Source organism: Antechinus flavipes, chromosome 2, assembly GCF_016432865.1.
Source record: "Antechinus flavipes isolate AdamAnt ecotype Samford, QLD, Australia chromosome 2, AdamAnt_v2, whole genome shotgun sequence".
Taxonomy (NCBI): domain Eukaryota; kingdom Metazoa; phylum Chordata; class Mammalia; order Dasyuromorphia; family Dasyuridae; genus Antechinus; species Antechinus flavipes.
Window position 1 is genome coordinate 274,980,087 of NC_067399.1, and position 21,860 is coordinate 275,001,946.

The 21,860-nt window shown below is 36.9% G+C and overlaps 1 protein-coding gene across 3 annotated transcripts in view; it reads right to left on the reverse strand.

Moving 5' to 3' along the window:
* Positions 1–1,521: 1,521 nt before the first annotated feature.
* The window catches only part of PLA2G4E (phospholipase A2 group IVE), a 117,265-nt gene continuing 96,926 nt past the window's right edge, over positions 1,522–21,860 (reverse strand). For all 3 annotated transcript variants that reach the window (XM_051977135.1, XM_051977137.1, XM_051977136.1), the window contains exons 16-20: positions 20,015–20,122; positions 13,673–13,876; positions 10,980–11,146; positions 5,484–5,673; positions 1,522–3,117 (exon numbers count right to left, since the gene is read on the reverse strand). In XM_051977135.1, the coding sequence (XP_051833095.1) occupies positions 2,897–3,117; positions 5,484–5,673; positions 10,980–11,146; positions 13,673–13,876; positions 20,015–20,122 (890 nt within the window). In that variant the 3' untranslated portion in view covers positions 1,522–2,896. The remainder of the gene's footprint in view (positions 3,118–5,483; positions 5,674–10,979; positions 11,147–13,672; positions 13,877–20,014; positions 20,123–21,860) is intronic.

Below are 21,860 nucleotides of genomic sequence, written 5' to 3' on the forward strand. Positions count from 1 at the left end.
CCCTTGACAAGAAAATGGGTTTAAGCCTGCAAATTCTTCTGACATCCTTTGTGATACCAGTCTGTGACCCCAAACTTTTGGGATTCCCCTTTCCCAACCTCAACAGATGCCCATCAGTTGGGGAATGGCTGAATAAGTTATGGAATATGAATGTTATAGAATATTGTTCTATAAGAAATGATCAGTAGGATAATTTCAAAAAGGCTTAGACAGACTTACATGAACTGATGCTAAGTAAAGTGAATAGAACCAAGAGAACACAGCAACAAGATGATTATATGATGATCAACTGTAATGGACCTGGTACTTTTTAACAATGAGGTGATTCAGGCTAATTCCAATAGACTTGTGATGAAGAAAGTCATCTGCATCCAGAGAGAGGACTATGAGGACTGAATGTAGATCACAATATAGTATTTTCACCTTTTTTGTTGCTGTTTTTTTCTTTCTCATTTTTCCACCTTTTGATTTGATTTTTCTTGTGCAATATCATAAACATGGAAACATGTTTTACAAGAATTGCATATGTTTAACCTACCTTGGCTTATTTGTTGTCTAGAAGAAGGGAAAGAAGGGAGGTAGGGAGGAGGAAAAATTTGGAACACAAGGTTTTGTAAGGGTAAATTTTGAAAACTATTTTGCATGTATTTTAATAAATACTATAAAAATACAAGCATAAAGAAAAAATGTAGCTCAGAAAAACAGGCTTTTAAAAAGCCCATTGTGTTTTAAATGAAGTCATTTGACTATGCTTTTAAACCCAAATCATTCTGGATTTCATTGAATGGCCAAAAATAGTTCCAACCCAAACCTCTGTGGCTTAGGTTCTGATGGATTAAAATGAGTGCAAATAGCAATCTTTTTTGTTGTTGTTATTGTTCTGACCCCAAACTCTGCGGGTCTTCCCTTCTCAGACAGAGATCTTTTAGGTAGTAAATTGAGCCACCTTTTGTCCCAATTCTTTTCTACCCTTTAGTCATTAAATGAGTGTGGCCTCAGACACCTTGGAAAGACCAGAATTTAGAAAGGTCAAGGTCACCCACTGCTGCATCCTGGGCCATTACCAGCAATCTTGACCTTTGTCTTGCTATTGGACTCCAAAGTTGGAGTGAGGCTGCTGACTTTGCACAACAACTGCCTCATTCAAATCCAATTCATTTGCAGGTGAATCACCCTTTGGTCCCCTTCCAGAAAGATGAACAATATTAGCAGCATCTAACTCATAGGATTGTTGTGAGGATCAAATAAGATAAAATGTGTAAAAGAGATATGCAAATTTTAAAGTACTAAATAAATGTTAATTATTATTATATAGATCTGAGAATCATACATAGAGATGACAAGCAAACTCACGAGAATTCTAAAACCAGGATATGCTGGGCTAGGAGCAGAGGAAAAGACAAAGATCAATTAGTTATTGTAGTTATTGTAGTAATAGTAATTGTAGTAATAGTAAAGGTATAGTGTTGAGGATGTGACTAATATTTATGTTAATCAGACAATGAGAGCAGAATAATCAAATACACTGATTAAACCATCAGTTTAATTCAATATTGAAGTCCACCAAAGAATTGATACTTTCATGTAATACAGTATGTATATAAATCTCATTATCTGAGCTTCAAGGTAATTAAGGATCCTGTTGTTTTCACCTTCAACATACACAGGCCCTGTAATTTGGCTCACTTCAATAATTTAAATAGATTATGCTTACATGATAAATAATAGTAATCATGACCTGATTGTGAATGGCAAGGAGAGAGGTAGAGTTGGAAAAGGACCCAAAGTCAAATACTCCAAGAGGATACTTTCAGTTGACCTTGGCTTCTGGGTCCTGAGAACACCTATTCTGTGAAGTCAATGGCATTCCATGAACATGGCTCAGAATTCTCTACTGCAGGACTCTCATAGCTTACAGGCTTGTCCAAACTGTTCTTGGGGGGCTTTATCATAGTTTCTAAACTATATCCCTGAGCAGTGCTATTCCCTAACATCAGCAATCTAAACATGTCTTGAACTTTGCCTAGTATTTGCTGGGAGCTCTGCTTATTTGATGAAATAGTATTTCGTGTAATCAAGAGTCCATTCTAATTCTGAGCAGTAAACTAAAATGTGGTCACCTGCTTGGCTATGTCATTGAAGATGTCAAAATGGCTTTGTTGTCTATACAGCATCATTACCTTGACCAATAAAAATGATCATAGTAATATAAATTTAATTTTTTTTTCCTGGAGAAATCTAAAACTGCTTTACAGATCACATCCCCCTTTTCCTTGAGCAGATGAGAGAGAAGAGGCTGAAGTCATAATATGCACTTTATAGAGAAGAATGATCTTTTCAGTTAGTTCTTCTTATCCTATAACTAGAGAGATGAAATGAATTGCTCACAGGCATACAAATATTAAGTGACAAAACTAGGATTTCAGCTAAGGTCTTCTGATTACAAATACTTTTCCCCCCTTCTTTTTCTACTATATCAAGTTTCCCTCTCCATTAAAATAAGCTCTGGTTCTGGATTTTTTCCCTGTCACAAATTCTTAGTCTTCTCAGATGATGGCATACCTGAGCCTGTGGCAATGGTGCTCTCTTCATTTGAGTTATTCCGGAAGAGGGTTTTTTTTTTCTTTTTCTTTTTTCTTTTTCAAATTAAGAATATGTCAATGGTTTCATCTTGGGTATAAAAGCCCAACGTCCCTCTCAGTTGTGATTTCGGCTTTTCCCCTTCCCTCTCATCTCTCCCTCTCCTTAGTACATGTAGCAGGTCCACGTCCAAGTCAGGTTGAGTGTGTCCTTCTCTCAGCTGGAAAAGACATCCCCTATCGAACCAATCAGTTGGCACTGGACTCTGATATAATGGTGGAAGAAACAGAACCGCTCTCCATGAGGGTCACCATGTTTACGATGAGCACATATTTTTGAACTGCTTCTTCCTTTCCACAGCTAGGCGTAATCCCTGAAGGATCATGTCTGCATTATTCAGGATGTTGTATTCAGAGAGGTTCACCATTCGGTCAAAAGCAGACTCTGTATATGTTACCTCCTTGGTGGCATAGGGAGTATTATGGCCATAGATATCAACATTTCCATCTTCCATTTCATCAGGGCTCCGCTCCACACCTAAGAGAAGAACAAAGAGAGACTCAAACCCCTCTCAAAATTCTGCTGACCATTAACCTATATCCCTCCTAGGGATTGGGAACATTTGAATGATGGAGGAACATTTGGAAACAATCCTTCCAAATAAGGAAAAACCCAATCAAGGAAAAGGTTTGGTTTATAACATTTCTTGGACTATAGTCTGATCTTTCCTGCAGTCTGACCTGTTTCCCTTATAGGCTCTTGAAATGTCCCAGCTGATGTCATTCTTGGGGTTCTCCCTGATCACAGGCTTCTTTGTTACCCTATATGTGCATGCTAAGTATGGTCGACAGAAAGCTTAACCCAAAGCCAGGAACACTTCTTTTAAATCCCATTCTGAAAAATATTGGTTGTCTCTCTTGGACAATAATTTGCTTTCTCAATGCTCTAGGCAATCTTTTAAGACTAAGTTCCAGAGAAGATGAGATCCTGCACTGGTTGTGCTCTTGGCTGTTGCTCTCACTGGGCATAGACCAGTAAGGCTGAAGAGGTACGAATTAGATGGCTTTATCATCTTACCAGAGACCAGCATGTTCTGAGTAGGGCTATACTAATAATATACTAAATGTTTACAAAGCATTTTATATATGCTAACTCATTTGAAGTCACAATAACCCTAGAAGGTAGATTCAGTTGTTAACCCCACTTTAACACAAGCAGAGAAAAATTAAATGAGTTATGTACAGTCATATAGATTAGTAAATCTGAGGCAGAATTGGGATTCAGGATTTCTTGGCTCTCTGTTCATCCTTACAAGTGTAGCAAAATTAATAACCATTCTTGGAAAAGGTGATACAGTAGCAGCTTGAAGACAAATCAGTGCTTTTGGTGGGGAGAACTTGCCAGGCTAAGGGGGATCTTACCTGGAGTGTGACTATAATTGAGTGTAGGAGGAAGTCCCAAACTTCTTATTTTATTTTAGAAATTAAATTCACTAAGTTAATTGACAAGATTCCTGTTTTAGCTAGTTATTCTTTCTAATTAAGTACTAAGCTCAGTTGTTTTTGTTTGTTTTGTTTTTACTAAAGCCTCTTATTTTCAAAACATATGCATGGATAATTTTTAACATTGCAAAACCTTTGTGTTCCAATTTTCCCTCTTCTATCCCTATCTCCTCCCCTACATGGCAAGCAATCCAACATATGTTTAACATGGTAAAATATATATGTTAAATCCCAAATATGCATACATATTTATACAAGTATTTTGCTGCAGATGATTTCAGAGAGGTCTGGAGAGATTTACATGAATTGATGCTAAGTGAAATGAGCAGAACCAGATCATTGTATATGGCGACAACAAGACTATACAATGATCAGTCCTGATGGTCATGGCTCTCTTCATCAGTGAGATGTTGCAAACCAGTTCCAATTGTTCAGTGATAAAGAGAGCCATCAAAACCCAGAGAAAGGATTGTGGGAACTGAGTGTGGATCACAACATAGTATTTTCACTCTTTTTTTTTGTTGTTTGCTTACATTTTGTTTTCATTCTCAGATTTTTTTTCCTTCTTGCTCCAATTTTTCTTGTGCAGCAAGATAACTGTATAACTACGTATACATATATTGGATTTAACATATATTTTAACATATTTAACATATATTAGACTACCTGCCATCTAAAGGAGGGGGTGGGGGGAAGAAGGGGAAATTTTGGAACAGAAAGTTTTATAAGGATCAATGTTGAAAAATTATCCATGCACATATTTTGCAAATAAAAAGCTTTAATTAAAAAAATTATCTTGCTGCACAAGAAAAATCAAATCAAGCAGGGAAAAAAATGAGAAAGAAAATAAAATCCAAGCAAACAACAACAAAAAGAATGAAAATGCTATGTTGTAAACCACACTCAATTCCCACAGTCCTCTCTCTAAGTGTAGATGGCTCTCTTCACTACAAGATCATTGAGACTGATCTGAATCATCTCAATGTTGAAAAGAGCCACATCCATCAGAATTGATCATCATATAATCTTGTTGCTATGTATAATGATCTCCTGGTTCTGCTCATTTAACTTAGCCATTAGTTCATGCAAATCTCTCCAGGCCTCCCTGAAACCATCCTGCTGGTCATTTCTTAACTCTGTGCTACTGATCAAATGTTATGAATGGCCCCTACATCTTAACAGCTTGGGGCAATAGGTTAGGTCTACCCTGGTTAAACCTTCTGCTATGGAACTTTTACAGCCAGCAGAGTCCCTTCTTTTTTCTAATCAAAGATCTAGGCGAGCTTAGAGGTTCTTGTAGCCCCCATGAAAGGACTTCCTGTTTCTAGAATTCTCATTCAAAAAGTCATCAGTGTCCTTGGGACCAATCCTGGGATGATTCTAAAAGGGAGAGAAAATTACCTGGGGCTTTATACTTTTGGAAAGAGCGGTTGATGAGTGGAAAGAAAAGCACTACTGGGGCATCTGGGGCATCTTCATCAGGTGCCAACAAGTAACACTCCTTTAGATCATCTTCACTTTCTTCTTTCACATTATATGCAGGAAATGGGATATTCTGTACTTTGCAGTATTCACAGGTCTGTTTTAGGGGCTGGAAAAATATCACAGGAGAAAACATGAGTCTTTTTTTTTTCTTTTTGCTGAGGCATTTGGGGCTAAGTGACTTGCCCAAGGTCACACAGCTAGGAAGTGTTATGTGTCTGAGGTCAAATTTAAACTCAGGTCCTCCTAACTTCAGGGTTGGTGCTCTACCCACTGCACCACCTCGCTGCTCCGATGTGAGTCTTTTTAAAAAATCTTTTAAAATTCTTTTATTTTTTATTTAAATGTTTCATTTTTCCAAATACATAAAAAGATAGTTTACAACATTTACCTTTGCAAACCTTTTAATCCAAATTTTTCTCCCTCTCCTCCCACTCCCCAGGAAACAAGCAGTCTGACAAAGATTTAACATGTGCATTTCTTCTAAACATACTTCCATATTTGTCATGCTGCACAAGAAAAATAAGATCAAAAGGAAAAAAAAAAACTAGAGAAAGAAAAAAAGAAAATAAGCAAACAAACAACAGCAACAAAAGGTGAAAATACTATACTTTGATTCACATTCAATCCCCATAGTCCTCTCTCTGGATGCAGATGGCTCTCTATCACAAGACCATTGCAAATGATCTAAATCATCTCATTGTTGAAAAGAGCAAAGTCCATCACAGTTGATCATCACATAATCTTATTGTTGTGTACAATGTTCTCTTGGTTCTGCTCTCTTCACTTAGTATCAGTTCATGTCTATCTTTCCAGGCTTTTCTCTTATCAGCCCACTCATCATTTCTTATAGAACAATAACATTCCATTATATTCATATGCCATAATTTATTCAGTCATTCTCCAGTTGTTCCTGGCCACTGCAAAAAGGATGGCTACAAACAGTTTTGCACATGTGGGTCCTTTTCATTTTTTTATAATCTCTTTGGCATACAGATAAAATACAGATACTGCTGGATCAAAGGATATCTACAGTTTTATACCCCTTTGGGCATAGTACCAACTAATGTCCAGAATGATTGGATCATTTCATAACTCTATCAACAATGCATTAGTATTCCAGGAAAACTCTAAAAGAGATTGGGCTTTCCTAGATAGAGATTTATTACTCACATGATTTTGCTTCTTAGAATCCCCATTTTCCTAGCTGTATGATCTGGGATCTAGCTATGTGACCCTGTGCAAATCCCTTAACTCTACCCCTCCACTGCTTTGCCAAAAACAACCACAAAACCCTGAACAAACAAATATATAACCTTTCTTTTTTTGGTGATGGTGGCAGATTATTTTTGTTTGTTTATTTTTTGGAAGCAATTAGTGACTTGTCCTGGATCATACAAATAGCAAATGTTCGAAGCTAGATTTGAACTTAGGTCATTCTGACATCAGAGCCAGTGCTCTCACAATTGCACTACCTAGCTGCCCCAAATCTCTAGTTTCTTTCAAGGTTCAGCTCAAGTGCCACCTCTCCTACAGGAAGCCTTTCTTGGTCTTCCTCACAGGGTAATAATGCCTTCTTTTCCCTCCTCCTCCAGTTATCTTGTATCTCTTTTCTATCCTTCTATATACATATGTTTTAGGATGCATGATATAATGAATAGAGGTCTGGTCTTGAAGTCAGAAATACATGGGTTCAAAGTCCTGTCTCTGACACAGAATAGTTATGTAACCTCAGGCGAGTCACTTAATATGGCAATATTATATTCTATATATAGACTATTATACACATGCATATACATATGTAGAGAGAAAGAGAGAGAGGATATAGGCAAAATCCTAACACCAAAAATTGCTTAGAAAATGCCAGCCTGCATTGGTGAAGGAAGAGTTCCTTCTATTAATAAAATCACCAGTACAATCCTTCTTTCTTATCCTTTGTATGTTATTTCCCCTGGCAGGACTGACTATAAGCTCCTTGAGTGAGGGACAAAGAAAGGGAAAGTAAAAAGAATTTATTAAACACTTGTTATGTATCTGACATGGTATTAAGTGCTTTACAAATATTATATCATCTGATCTTCTTAAGTCTGTGAGGTAGATGTTATCTCAATTTTACAATTGAGGAAACTGAGGCAGTTGAGTGATAGCTCAGTGGCACAGAGCATAGAACTCAAACCAATCAGGAAGACCTTCATTCAATCTATCTGCAGATACTAGCTGTGTGCTCCTGCACAAGTCATTAATGTTTCTCAGTCTCAGTTTCCTCATGTAAACCTTTAAAGTATATCTAAATACTAGCTAAGAATTTGAGGGCAGGGTCTCATTTCACTTTTATCTTTGTAATTCTAGCACCTAACACTGTGCCTATATAGTTATCACTGAATAAGTACTTTTTATTTAATTGGGCTTACAGGATTTTACTACAAGAAATGCCCAACACCTCTATTGCATCCAATTTCATGTTTTCCAAGGTAGAACAAACATAGTTCCCCCAAATGATTTTGGTCACTTTAAATTATTTTCAGAATAAAGAAGAGTAAATTGAAATACTCCTTCCCCAGGAAATTTGAATGAAAACATTTTCAATGAAGCTTTCCAAAAAGCACTATTAAAAAAAGGAATTATTATTAGAGCTTTGTAGCCCTTTGTATTTCTCCTGCATTTAGATTTTCTCTTCCTTACAACAGTTTCCTTTTCAATAATAATGAGAATCATGACATCTGTAGTATGAGCTCATGGGAAGTGTGAGGATTAAATCTGATAAATTTGATAATGTATATAAAATGTTTTACAAAGCACCATAACCATATCAACTATTAAAAAATTAATCAATTATCAATTTAGGGGCAGGTAAATGGTGCAATGGATAGAGCACCAGCCCTGAATTCAAATCTAGCCTCAGACACTTAATACTATGAGGTATGAATCCCTGAGCAAGTTGCTTTTCCCTAATTGCCTTACATACAAAAAATGGATTGTCACTTTACCAATTTGTTAATAAGCACTTATTGATCTCTATTAGAAAGAATATCGGGTAGTGATTTAGAGGACCTAGATTCAAATCTCACTTCTGAGGTTCACTTCTTGTATGAATTACATAAATTTTCTGAGTTTCACTTTGCTCTTTGGTAAAATGAAGGGATTGGACTGCATAACCTCTGAGGTCCCTTCCAGCTCTCGCTCCATGACTCTATGATTCTTGAGATTAGAGACTGTGTCTTATTCATCTTGGTATCTTTACTATTACCTAGCACTAGGAATTCATAAATATTGGTTAAATAAATAAAAAGTAAGAATCAAAATATAAAACCTCTAACATACTTTTTGAGGATAATTTTATGTAAACTTCTCTCCTCTTTTTTAAAAATGAAGACACTAATGCCTTTAGAGGGTATAAAGCTTTAGAATTGAGATCTATTTTTTCTTAATAATTTTTTTCTTTGTCACAAGCTAGGGAAGACTTTCCAAATGCAACAAGCTCAAATCAGTGTCTAGGGTAAGAGTCTCCTAATGGAGTTGATTAAAACTCTAGTCCAGATGTTTAGATGAATGTGATTGCCAGCTGGATGCCTCTTTAGTCATTGGGAGGCTGAGCTCATGTTATTCATGGAAAACAACAACTCTTCTGCCTCTCTCCATCTAGGGTTCGAGAGACCATTATGTCCTCCCAACTCTGAACTCATGTGTTCTCCCAAGTGGCCAAAAAAAAAAAAAGAAAGAAAGAAAGAAAAAGAAAAAAATGGAAGGAAATTACATGCTCCAGTGAATCAACCTTAGGAAAAAATCCAAAACTCTTGGCTCAGACAAAGATTTAGTGTGAATCTGTATAAGTAGAATTTGTTTTAAGCTGACCTGATTAAAGCATAAAAATAGAGTACCTTCTCTTCTGGACTTGGAGTCAAATGCTTGAGTCATTTATTCAACCTCTCTGGGCCTCTTTTTCCTCATTTTAAAAACAAGGTGTTGGAGTATATGACAATCTCTGAGGTTCCTACTAGCTCTAAATTTGTTATTTTATGTTTTGGAGTTCAAGTTCCAGCCCTGATATTTCCTACTTAAGAGACCATTTGCCAAGTCCCTTCATCTCTTAAAATCAGACTTTTCTTATCTATGTTGTTATAGTTCAGTTGTATATAATCCTTTGTGACCCCATGTAAAGCTTGGCAAGATTACTGGAGTGGTTTGCTATTTCCTTCTCCAGTGGATTAAGGCAGATACAATGACTTGCCTATATAGCTAGCTAGTGTCTGAGGTCACATTTGAACTCAGGTCTTCTTGTTTCCAGGCCCCATGCTATATCCACTAATCTATCTACCTCCTCAGCTATAAAATGGGGATATAGTGGATCATAAATAACCTTCTACCTGGAAAGTCATATAGTCCAATGCTTTTACTTAATTGACAAGTGAGAAAACAAGAGATACAAGGATTTAAGTGATTTGTCCAAGGTCCCACAGTGGCAAGCTCAGTATCAGGGTACAGATTTTAGTTTAGTGGCCTCCACCTCTAGAATCAGTATTCATTCCACAGCACATGCAGTACTTTTCTCACAGGATTGTGAGGAAAGAGCTTTGGAAATCTTAAAACACAAAAGGGGAGTGAGTTTTTATTCCTAGAATCAAAGATCTAAAATTGAGAGAGACTTGGGTTATCTCTTATAATTAGTTCTTCATTTTACAGATTAGGAAACTGAGGATAAAGGAATGTAAGTAACTTGCTCACACACCATGACATTTCTCCTCTTCTAAGACATGGGCTATTTCAGGTACTGGAAAATTCTCAAAATTTAAAAGAAATTATATTTAAATGGAAGTTTATTTTTGATTATGTTTTCTTGCCCAAGAAAGAACCAGAACTTGAATTAAAGACCTGTGAATCCAAATTAGCCCTCTAGACTGGCGAGACTTACATGAACTGATGCTAAGTGAAATGAGCAGAACCAGAAGATCATTATATACCTCAACAACGATACTGTTTGAGGATGTATTCTGATGGAAGTGGATCTCTTCGATAAAGAGAGCATTAATTGATCAAAGATGGACAGAAGCAGCTACACCCAGAGAAAGAACACTAGGAAATGAATATAAACTGCTTGCATTTTTGTTTTTCTTCCCGGATTATTTATACCTTCTGAATGCAATTCTCCCTGTGCAACAAGAAAACTGTTCGGTTCTGCACACATATATTGTTTCTAGGATATACTGTAACCCATTCAACATGTAAAGGACTGCTTGCCATCTGGGAGAAGGGGTGGAGGGAGGGAGGGGAAAAATCAGAACAGAAGTGAATGCAAGGGATAATGCTGTAAAAAATTACCCTGGCATGCGTTCTATCAATAAAAAGTTATTTTAAAAAATTAGCCCTCTATTCACTTCATCTCCTCATTGCAATTTTTTATTATTTCCCATCACTTGCCTTTATCTGGGAACCTGCACAATAATTGAGATGTATAATGATATCAGCTCTCCTCTCAGGTCTTAGGAGGGGTGGGTAACTGGAGTTGATGAAGAATGCTGTATCCAGTAGGCAGAGATGATTCTCAGACTGCGTCAGTCGGTTTGGGAAGCAGTCCAGCACTGTGTCTGAAAGCCAAGCCCTTTCAGTTATTAATATACTCCTTTAGCAACAGGGAATAGCTAGGGGGTACTGAATGGGGACTGGTTGTTCTGTCTGGTCCTTCTCAGCCACTAGTCTCTTTTGCAAAAGGCCCACTGCAACAGCAGGGGAAACCCAGCTGTCTCTTGTACATTATTTTCTATTCCTGCCATCCAATCCACCAATGTGGAATGTCATCTCTAAATGAGTTGAGATCCTTTTCTGTCGGGGATCATTGAAAGAGCATATTCTCTTAGGGATTTTAGTTGATCTCGTTAATATAGGCAGAGAAAGCCAGTTATATCATCTCATTAGATCTCAATGAAAGGGAAGGGCCCAACACAGCCCTAACAAATTTACAGAGCTGCTTTGGCTCAGGGCTAAACCTGTCACTGTATGTTCTAGTTCAATAAATATTTGCTGATTTAAATTATTGGGAGAGACTCATAAACCCATTAAAGTGCAACAAAATAAGAACTTGGTGAAAATGAGAAGTTGTATACAAAAACTTTTTTTTTTCTTTTTTCAATGGGAGGGCAAGGGAAAGGAAAGAAAGAAAGTAGGAAGGAAGGAAAGAAGTAAAGAAAGGAAGAAAGAAGAAAAGAAAGAGAACAGAAAACAGAAAAGGAAGAGGTAAGAAAAAAAAGAGAGAAAGGATAAAGGAAAGGAATGAGAGAAAGGAAGGAAAGAATGAAAAATCTTTGAGGATTTCTTTCTTTCTTTAATGGAAAAAAAAGAACCAAAGGAAGTTTAGAAAGAAAATAATACAGGCAGGTTGGTCTTATATACTTTGAAAAAAAATCAAGCTCTACCTCATAGAGATGTGCATTTTCATGGACAATCTTCTTTTACTAATATATACACACACCCATATATAATATATGTATATATTTGCATATATACATACACACACACACACACATATATATATAAACACTCACATAGGCATATATACATACACAAACACATACATGCCCATTCTATTTGTGTTCAGAATAAAATTTAAAATTAATTACTTTTTAAAATATTGTCATAACAAAGCCTTGGTATTCCTCTGTATCATCAACAAGAAGTATATTTTTTATGAGGAGGGCAAACTATATTTATTCCATTTAAGGATTACACTGCAGTTATTTTGACCAGTAAGAATTATTCAAGATCCCACAAGGTGTTATCTGTAGTTTATAGCTTTTCCAAATAAAATCTATTCAAAGCGTTTCTCAAAAGTAGGAATTTGCTTTTGTGCAACAAAACTTTGCCTTGGCCTTAAAAGTATTCCCACATTCATTACATACAAAGAGTTTCTTTCCAGTATGAATTCTCTTACTATTCTTAAGATTTGAAGTCTTTCCCATATCTATACCCTAAATAAACATATTTCAGAATGAAGACTCTGAACAATAAGTATTTTTCAAATGCCTATTATGTGTCAAAGGCAGTATTAAAGCACCAGGATACTAAGAAAGCAAAAACATGATCCTTGTCTTCAAGGAACTTAAATTCTAATGGAAGACAGATAGTGTGTAAATAATGAAGTAATGAAAGTGTGAATACACTGTACATATAGGGTAAATAGTAGATAATCTCAGAGGGAGGACCCTGGGTTTGAGAGTGGGTGGGGAGAACAAGCAGGGAAGGGACTCTTGCAGAAGGTGAGATTTTAATCTGTCTTGATGGAAGACAGGATGAAGAAATGAGGGGAGTATGGACAATTTAGTTATTGCTGTTTTGTGCTCATAGGTACACACTCTCAAAGATCAGAGATCTAGAATTAACAGAGAATTCAGACTTCAATTTATTTTTTATTTTTTATTTTTTTTTTATACAGATGAGGAAATTGATGGCCAAGGAAATGAAGTGACCTTAACCAAAATCACACAGTAAGTAATTGATAGACATAGCTGGATTTGAAGTGAATAGAACACCGAGCCTGGACTCAGTAAGCACTGAATTCAAATACAACTTCAGATATTTGTTGACTGTATGAGCCTGGGGAAGTCACTTAACCACTATTTACCTTAATTTCCTCAGCTGTAAAAAGAAAATAATAATAGCACTACCTAGAAGGTTGTCATAAAGATCAACTGAGATAAAATTTCATAAAAAGTGCTTAGCATAGTGCTCAGCACATAGTGGGTGCTATATAAATACTGATTTCCCCTTTTCTTCTCACTTGACCGAAGTCACACAGGTAATAACTGTCAGAGGTGGGGTCTGACTGTAGAGCTTTCCATTATACCAGGAATGTAAGGACATAGAAAACAGGGGTTCTTTGTTTCCTCTGTCTGTCTATCTGTGTCTGTGTCTGTTTCTGTCTCTCTGTGTGCCTCTCTTTTTCTCTGCCTAGCACATAGTAGGGATTTTATAAACACTTGTTGATTCATTGGCTTTTTGATTGCTTGCTTTGGGGCCCATCACTGTTCTTGATAGTGCTGAGCTGAGGGGCAAAGAGGGAAATTTTACAACCCAGACAAAATAAAATAAAAATGGAAATGTCCTGGAATCAAACTCACCTTTCCAGGTAGAGAACTGGCTCTCTTGCAGGTAGTCTGTGTGAAGCTGCAGGCCCCGGAGGAAGTTGTTGAACTGAGACACAAAGGCTCGGTAGGTGAGGATGTCCCGCAGCGTGTTAGAAAGCTTCGTGGCAGGAGTCACCACTGTTGTCTCCAGGACGTTAGCCTCACACTTGGGGATTTCAGGTAATAAAGGTTCATCCTCTGGACAAAAAGAGAGGAGAAGGAGCAGGGTGAGGAAACTAAAATTTCTCCACATAATGAGTTGGAACCTAATGATATTGTTTGACAATGCTATTATCCAGTACCTGAGAGGGTTGGAGTTCCAAGGCTGAGGAGTGCTTTTCTTGTAAATATGAAAGCCTTCATGGTCTTGCTCCAGCTTACTTTTCCAGACTTATTATACATGATTGCCTTTCACTGTGTCCTCATTCCAGTAAAAATGACCTTTCTATCTCTCATAGCTGACATTTCATCTCTTTCATTACACCTTTATACAATCTATTTCCCCTATCCCTAAATGCATCATCTCTTCATCTCTGTTTCTTGGTATTCTAAGTTTTTATGATTGCTAAACTCAAGTACCCAAATTACATCTCATTTTCCTTCCCCCCTTTCTATCTCTTTCCCCTTCTACTTCCCCCCCCATCTCTCTCTCTCTCTCTCTCTCTCTCTCTCTCTCTCCTCCCTTTTTTTCTCTCTGTCTCTCTCTGCCTCTCCCTCTCCTTCTCCCTCTATATTTACACACACAAACCTCCACTCCCCCAAATATATACAATTTATGTATTTTTACAATGTACCTATTGCCAGGCATTGGAGAGATAAAGAAAAAAATAAGACAATCCTTACCCTCAGGGAGCTTTCATTCTATCAAGAAGAATACACATAAATATGTAAATGTAATATATATGTAAATAAATGTGTGTATATATTCGAAATTATATATACATATATATTTGTATCCCCAATGCCTGGCAATAGGTACACAATAAAAATACTTAATAATAGGTCAACAATTCAATAAATATTTATCATTTGTCTATTAAGTTCCAGGCACTATGATAAGTTCTGCTACTTAATAAATTCTTGTTGGTTGGCTTATTGATTAGGTGGCAGAGTGATACAGTACTGGACCTGGAATCAGGAAGATCTGAATTCAAATCCTGCCTTAGCTACTTACTGGCTATGTGATTTGGGGCAAGTCATTTAATCTCTGTCTGTCGATAGTTCCTCAATTGTAAAAATGGGGACAATAATAGCTCTTCCTTTTCAGGATTGTTGTTGCTTGGCAAAAATACTTTAATAGTATGTATAAAGATATATACATGCATGGATGTACATACACACATGTGTGTTTGCACATGTACACAAATATACTGGGCAGATAAATGGTGCAGTCTATAGAGTGTTGAGACTGGAGTTAGGAAGATTCATATTCTTGAGTTCAAATCTAGCCTGAGACACTTATTAACTGTGGCCCTGCACAAGTCACTTGACCCTGTTTGTTTCCGTTTCTAATTTTAAAATGAGTTGGAGAATTTTGTCAAGAAAAGTCCAGATGGGGTCAGAAAGAGTTGAATGTGACTGAATGACTAAACAACAACATATATAATAAATACAAGGAAATTTGGGGAATGGGGAAAAACACTTCATTACAGTTATCGAATTTATCACTGACAAAAAAGAATCTTAAGAGGCAGAGATAAGGAGATTTGTTGTGAGATAATTGTAAAGTGCTTTGCAAACCATTAAGTGTTATTATTATTGATTGACAAAAAGCTGTCTTTTCATTCAAGTAGCTTACATTCTACACCCCAGATTTGACGTAGAAAGAACCCAAGGCAACAAAACAGTATTAGGGATAGAGACATAGTACAAGGAAAAGAATAAGGGATCACAATTGGGCAAGGGAGATAAAGAGAAGAGAGAGAGAGAGAGAGAGAGAGAGAGAGAGAGAGAGGTTCATGCATTCCTTTAGGTGCACGTAAGATAATGCCAGCCAGTGTTTTTCAGGTACAGGTTATTCAGAAATTGGAGGAAGTGAATGATACAGTCAAGATGAAGAGGACAGAGAAGGGGAAAATGGCAAATATAGAGTATTGGCATTTTCTTCATCTAGTTCAATGCCCCTTCCCGAAATACTGTGGATGCTTAATAAATGCCTATTGATCAACAATTATTAACCACAGAATTTCAGGACCTTGGACTTCACCTTCCATTTCCTCCTCAGCTCCCACCAAACTGTGCTCCTGTTTTCAACCTAGCCTCCTCTTTGGCTATTATTTCCTCAAACCCATTCGGCTTCTCAATCAGGAAGCCTAGTGATTTTGGATTTTCCTTACTATACCACAAACTTGTGCCCTTGGCTGCTGACTTCTGTCTTGTTTATGCCACAAACCTACCCCACTCTTTCCTTTGGCAAAACTCCTTTGGAATGTCCCTTTTCCCTGCTCCTCCCCTTCCCTTCATCTGGAAAAGTACTACATCAAACCAAAGTCCCTGCTGAGGCTGGCCTATGGGTAGGATCAGGAGATAATAGAACAAGTTATCTATTGGGAGTGTCACTCCAGCTATGTGACAAAATCACAGAATTTAGTACAGGAAAGAACCTCAATGGCCATCTAATCCTGAAAAGGAATCCTTACTATAATCGTCAATAATCAAAAAGCACTTGTTAATCCCCTACTATGTGCCAGACCCTGTGCTAGGTAATGGGGATAAAACAATGAAGAATGAAACAATCTCTACTCTCATTTATCATAAATGATCATTTGGTCTCTGCTTGAAGGCTTCACAGTCCCTCAAAACAGTCTATTCCATTTCTAAACAGGTCTAGGTAGTCATTTTGTTTTCCTGACATTTATCCTTTTGTAACTTTCATGCATAAATTCTGGGTCTTCCATTTGAGAGTCAAAAAAAAAAATATCAGTGTAGTTTCTTTCTATCTGAGACAGGCTTTCAAATATTTGAAGATAATTTTTACTTTCCCCTGAGTCTTTTATTCTCCCAAATAATCATCTCTAGTTCCTTCAATTGCTTGTTATACATTTAAGTTCAAGCATCTATGAAATCAGATAATCAGTTTTCATGAGTTTTGGTATCTGAAAAAAAAAAGAATGGGGTGGAGGAGACAACATGGTTTGGATTTGGAATCAATGGATCTTGGTTCAGATCCTGCCTCAGCTCTTTATCAGCTGTGTGATCTTGGACAAGTCATTTAACTTCTCTGGGTCTCAGTTTCCTCATATGTAAAATGGGAGTTATATTAGATGATCTTTCTAGTTCTTTCCAGCTCTAAATCTAGGTCTTATGATCCTGATTGTCAAATATGTTTTAGGTCTTATGATCCTGACTGTCAAATATGTTTTAATGAGCCTCTTTCCACCTAGCTGGGTAGGTATTCAAACAGAAATATAGTCATTCAAGACTCATCCTCCCCTCCTCAACATCTATCCAGGGTAGTAGAACCTCTTGTGCTCCCCTTGAAAAGCCTTCAAAAACCCAGAGGTAAGAGTGAGAATTCAGCAAAAGAAGAATACTAAGCACTTCTTTATAAATATTTCACAAAGTTCTTTTGCCTTCCAATAATCCCATGAGCTAGCAATGAAGGTATTATCTTATCTTGCAGTTGAGGAAAATGAGGGTCATAAAAATTATGTGACTAGCCTGAAGTCACACAAACAGTAAGCAGCAGAGTTTGTATGGAATGCTCATCATAATATGGCTTCCAGGTGGCTTAAGAAACACTATTCTCCTAAATAGGATCAGACAAATGATTTATTTGCTATTCTCCCTATGTGACATTCTATCTCAGATTCGCAGGCCACAGGATTACAGAATTTTAGTCAGAAGAGATCTCAGGAGCCCTTCACAATTTCCAAATGATTCCCTTAGGTACCTAGTAAGTGGAGCTTGAAGAGATCCAAGGAGGGAGAAGCCACTGTATCAAAGGCAGCCCATTCCATTTAGGATGGTCCCAATTATTAGTAGGTTTTCACATTATATCAAACCTACACCTGCCTTTTTGCAGATTTCATCTTTTGCTCCTACTTTTGTAATCTGGGACCAAGAAATACAAGTAAATTTCCTCTACAATACATTTATGATAGTTATCAGGTTCCCTTAAACCTTTATTTCTTTTCCCTATCAATCAATCCATCAACAAACATTTTAAAGTGTTTATTCTATGCTGGTTATGGTGCTAAGCCCTGGATACCAACAAGGACCTCACATTCTAATAGGAAAAACAACATGTAAATAAATAGGTTCTTTTTATTCTTTAATATTTTCATTTTATAACTTTGCTATTCTCAGTAGGGTAATCATTCACAACTACTCTGAAGGACTTATGATGAAAAATCCTATCCATACCCAAAGAAGGAACTGATACAGATCGAAGCATTCTCTCTCTCTCTTTTTATTTTTAACTTATTTTTTTCTAGAGGGATTTTATTTTCATTAGGGTAGGAGATCTATGTTTTCTTTCACAACTTAACTTTTATGGAAATGTTTTATATAACTTCACATATGGTTTCTCAATTGTGGGTGGAGATAATGAAGAGAACCTAGACTCAAAAATCTTAAAAACAATTGTAAAAAAAAATTGTTTTGAATGTAACTGAGGAAAAATGCTAAATAAATTGAATTTTCATTTTACTGAACCTTCACTTCCACAAGTGAAATTAACATATTAAGTTTCTTCAGTTTATCTTTAGCTTAAAGGTCTTTGCCATACTGCTTACTTTTCTTTGGGTACTTTCTAGAGTTATTCCCAGAAGAATGCTGGTAAAAGTTTAATGACTCTGAAAACTCAAGACATACTTTATGTTTAATCAGCATTAGCATTTTCCCTTATCACTTTCTTAAGTCTAAGCAATCAGCAACAATAAATCAAGTCTGGATTTGTTTTTCTGTTAATTTTCCAGATATAATTGCTCATATTGATTTAACAATTGTCTGGCCAGAATGAGCTGGCTGCATAAATATTCCATTAAGCTTTTTCTAAAATGTAGTGCTCAGAACTGATTATAAGACTTCAGATGTGGTTTAATTAGGTTACAATACAGGAAGACCATCACCTCCTGATTCCTCATAAAATGTCTTTCTTAACATAGAAACATTAGTTATTTTGGCTGCTGTCTCACAGTGTTGACTCATAGAGAGCTTCTTGCTCACTAAAATCCCCAGATTTTTTTCCATGCAAATCATCTCACCATACCACTCACCTTTTCCCTCTTGTATCTTTACTTGCAGAGTAGATTTTTTTGAATCTAAGTGCAAACTTGATATGTATCCCTATTCAATTCCATCTCATTAGATTTAGACCTAGGCTGCATAGATCCTGTCTGGATCTTGATAGTCATTCAGTAAGTGATATAGCATCCTTATCTTACCTGGTTTTGTGTACCTGGAAATTCCATAAGCATGTCATCTAGACCTTTATCCAAGTCATTGTTAAATGTCAATGTTAAATCCAGGGCTGAGGATGGATACATGGAGTTTTCTAATGGAGACATATTTCCAAACTGACACCAAACCCTTAATAGTAATTGTTTGAATCTGTCCATTAAACCAGTTCCAAAACTATCTAATCATACTAGTGTGTAACCCATATCTCTTCATCTTTTCCCTAAAATAGCAAAATTGCTTTACCAAATGTTTTGCTAAAATTTAGCATTTCTGTATCTATATCTATTTTCCTAGTCTAATGTCCTGGCAGCCGGTTTCTCACATTCCCTCTTCATTTCTCTCTCTGAGATTCCCCAGAATTCTTAAATGGCTTAGCACAAATGCCTCCTTCTCCATGAAGCCTCCCCAAGTTACTAGTGCCCTCCCCAAGAAAGACTTTGTATTTAATCTAGCTCTATTTTATTTTGAGTTATCTGCATCTAGGTTATTGCCATCCACTTCACTAAAATGTAAGCTTCTTGTGAGCAGGGACTGTTTTTCCTTTGTATCTCAAGTCCCTGATATATAGTAGATGCTCAATAAATGCTTGTTGAAGGAATGAATAAGTGAAGCTGGAATTCAAACCTGGGTATTCTGACTCCAAATTCAATGTTCTTTCTACTGCTAAAGTACAGAAAAGCCGAGCTTTTCCATACCACACTTGTTGGTCTCATCCCTCTTTCCCCGTCCCCTCACTTCAAAATAATCATCCTTCATTCCTATGGAGTCATTCCCCTCACTATCTCTGTATAAACTCTTCCCTTCTCAGTCTTTTTGCCTCAAACTGGAGCCTCCTTCCCTAGCTGCCCCAGCTTCTCAGAGAGCCATGTTGTAATTTAGGCATGCAGTTAGTATCTAAATCCCCCCTTCAAGGGAAACCAACCGGTTACCCACCAATATCATGCACTTTTTCTCTTGTCCATCTGTGGAAAAATTCTTCTGAATTGTGGGATAGATTCCAGGCATCCAGCATGTTCAGGGAGAAGATGCTGCTCCACAGGCCTGAGGGTAGAAAAGGCAACAGTGAGCTTCTTAGTAAACACAGAGTCCTTTCAGTGGTTCAGATCTGACCTCAAATACTTACCAGTCCTTAAATCACTTAAATTCTTTCTTCTTCAGTTTCCTTCAATGGAAATTGGAATAATGAAAATACTTACCTCACAGAGCTGTTGTAAAGATTAATGAGATAATATTTGTAAAGCATTTAGTATAGTGCCTAGCAAATAGTAGATGCTTAATAAATGCATGTATCTTTCCTCTTTTTTCCCTTCTTTTCTTCTTTCCCTCCCTCCCTTCATCTTTCCTCTCTCTCCTTCCTCCTTCCTCCCCTCCCTCTCTCCCTTCCTTCCTTTCTTTCTTCCTTCCTTCTTTTTTTTCCCCCAATACCTCCCAGAGCTATTGTCTTAATCCATTAAATTCTCCAGAGGAGAGAGAATGCAGGAACAGGGGAAAGAAGAGGGCTAAATCTCTGCCTCATGCTTGTCAAATAAGAAAAAGGGATATAAGGCAAGAATGTGACACCTTCCCCCTCCCCTGCCCCTTCAACTAGCCTGGCTTCTACATATGAAGAGCAACTGACTGATGATTCAAACTCTGCCACTTTCTGCATGTGTACCCTTGGATAAGAGCCATTTAATTTCCATGGGCCTCAATTTCCCCACTTGTATAAATACATTCTGATCAGCATAAAACCTTTCTGGTCTCCCTGCAACTAAAATGAGAAAATTCAATTACATGACAAATAAGGTCATTTCTTACTCTAAATCTATGATTCTATGATTCTTTGATCTTTCTTCTTATCATTCATCAAGGATTTATTGTACACTTACGATGTATAGGGGGAGCTACTGAAGGAACAAAATTATGAAGTGACTATCATTCCAATACAAAATCTGCTCAGATTTCTTTCACCTAAATCCAAGACCACAGAATCATAGATTTAGATCTAGAAGAGGGAATCTCAGGGTTAATGTGCCTGAATATAGTATTCAGGTAAGTGTTTAACATTTGATTCTCTGCGGGGAAAATATTTGCAAGACATATTTTAAATTTTAATCAGCACTATCAACATTTTCTCCATTATATTCTTAAGTCTAGAGAATGACCCAATCACCAAACCAAGTCCTGATTTGTAACATTTATTGATTTTTGAGGCGCAAATGTTCACACCAAAATTTTATCAATGAGTTGGTTAGAACTGACTCCAGAACATCCCTGAGTCAAATTATTGTAGTTTAGTCATTTTTCAGTCATGTCCAATGCTTGGTGACCTAATTTGGGATTTTCTTGGCAAAGATGCTGAAATGGTTTGTCATTTCCATCTTCAGATCATTTTATAGATGAGGAAACTGAGGCAAATAGGGTTAAATGACTTGCTCAGGGTCATATACCTGCTAAGTGCCTGAAATCAAATTTGAACTCAAGTGTTATTAACTAAAAGCCCAATATTCTATCCATTGTGCAACCCAGCTGTCCTGAGCCAAACCCTCTCATTTATAGATAAGGAAGCTGCAGCTCAAGTTAGTGATGTGACCAAAAAATCAGTAAAACATTCAGGATGAGTAAGGTCATAGGATCACAGATTTAAAGCTATAAGGAATCTCATAGGTCACCCAGCCCAATACTTTGGTTTTACAGAAGAGGAAAAACTGAAGCCCAGAGAGATTAGCCAAGGTTACATAGATAGTAAGTCAGAGGTGGGATCTGAACTTGACTCTGCCAGCTCCACAGCCAGCAGGTA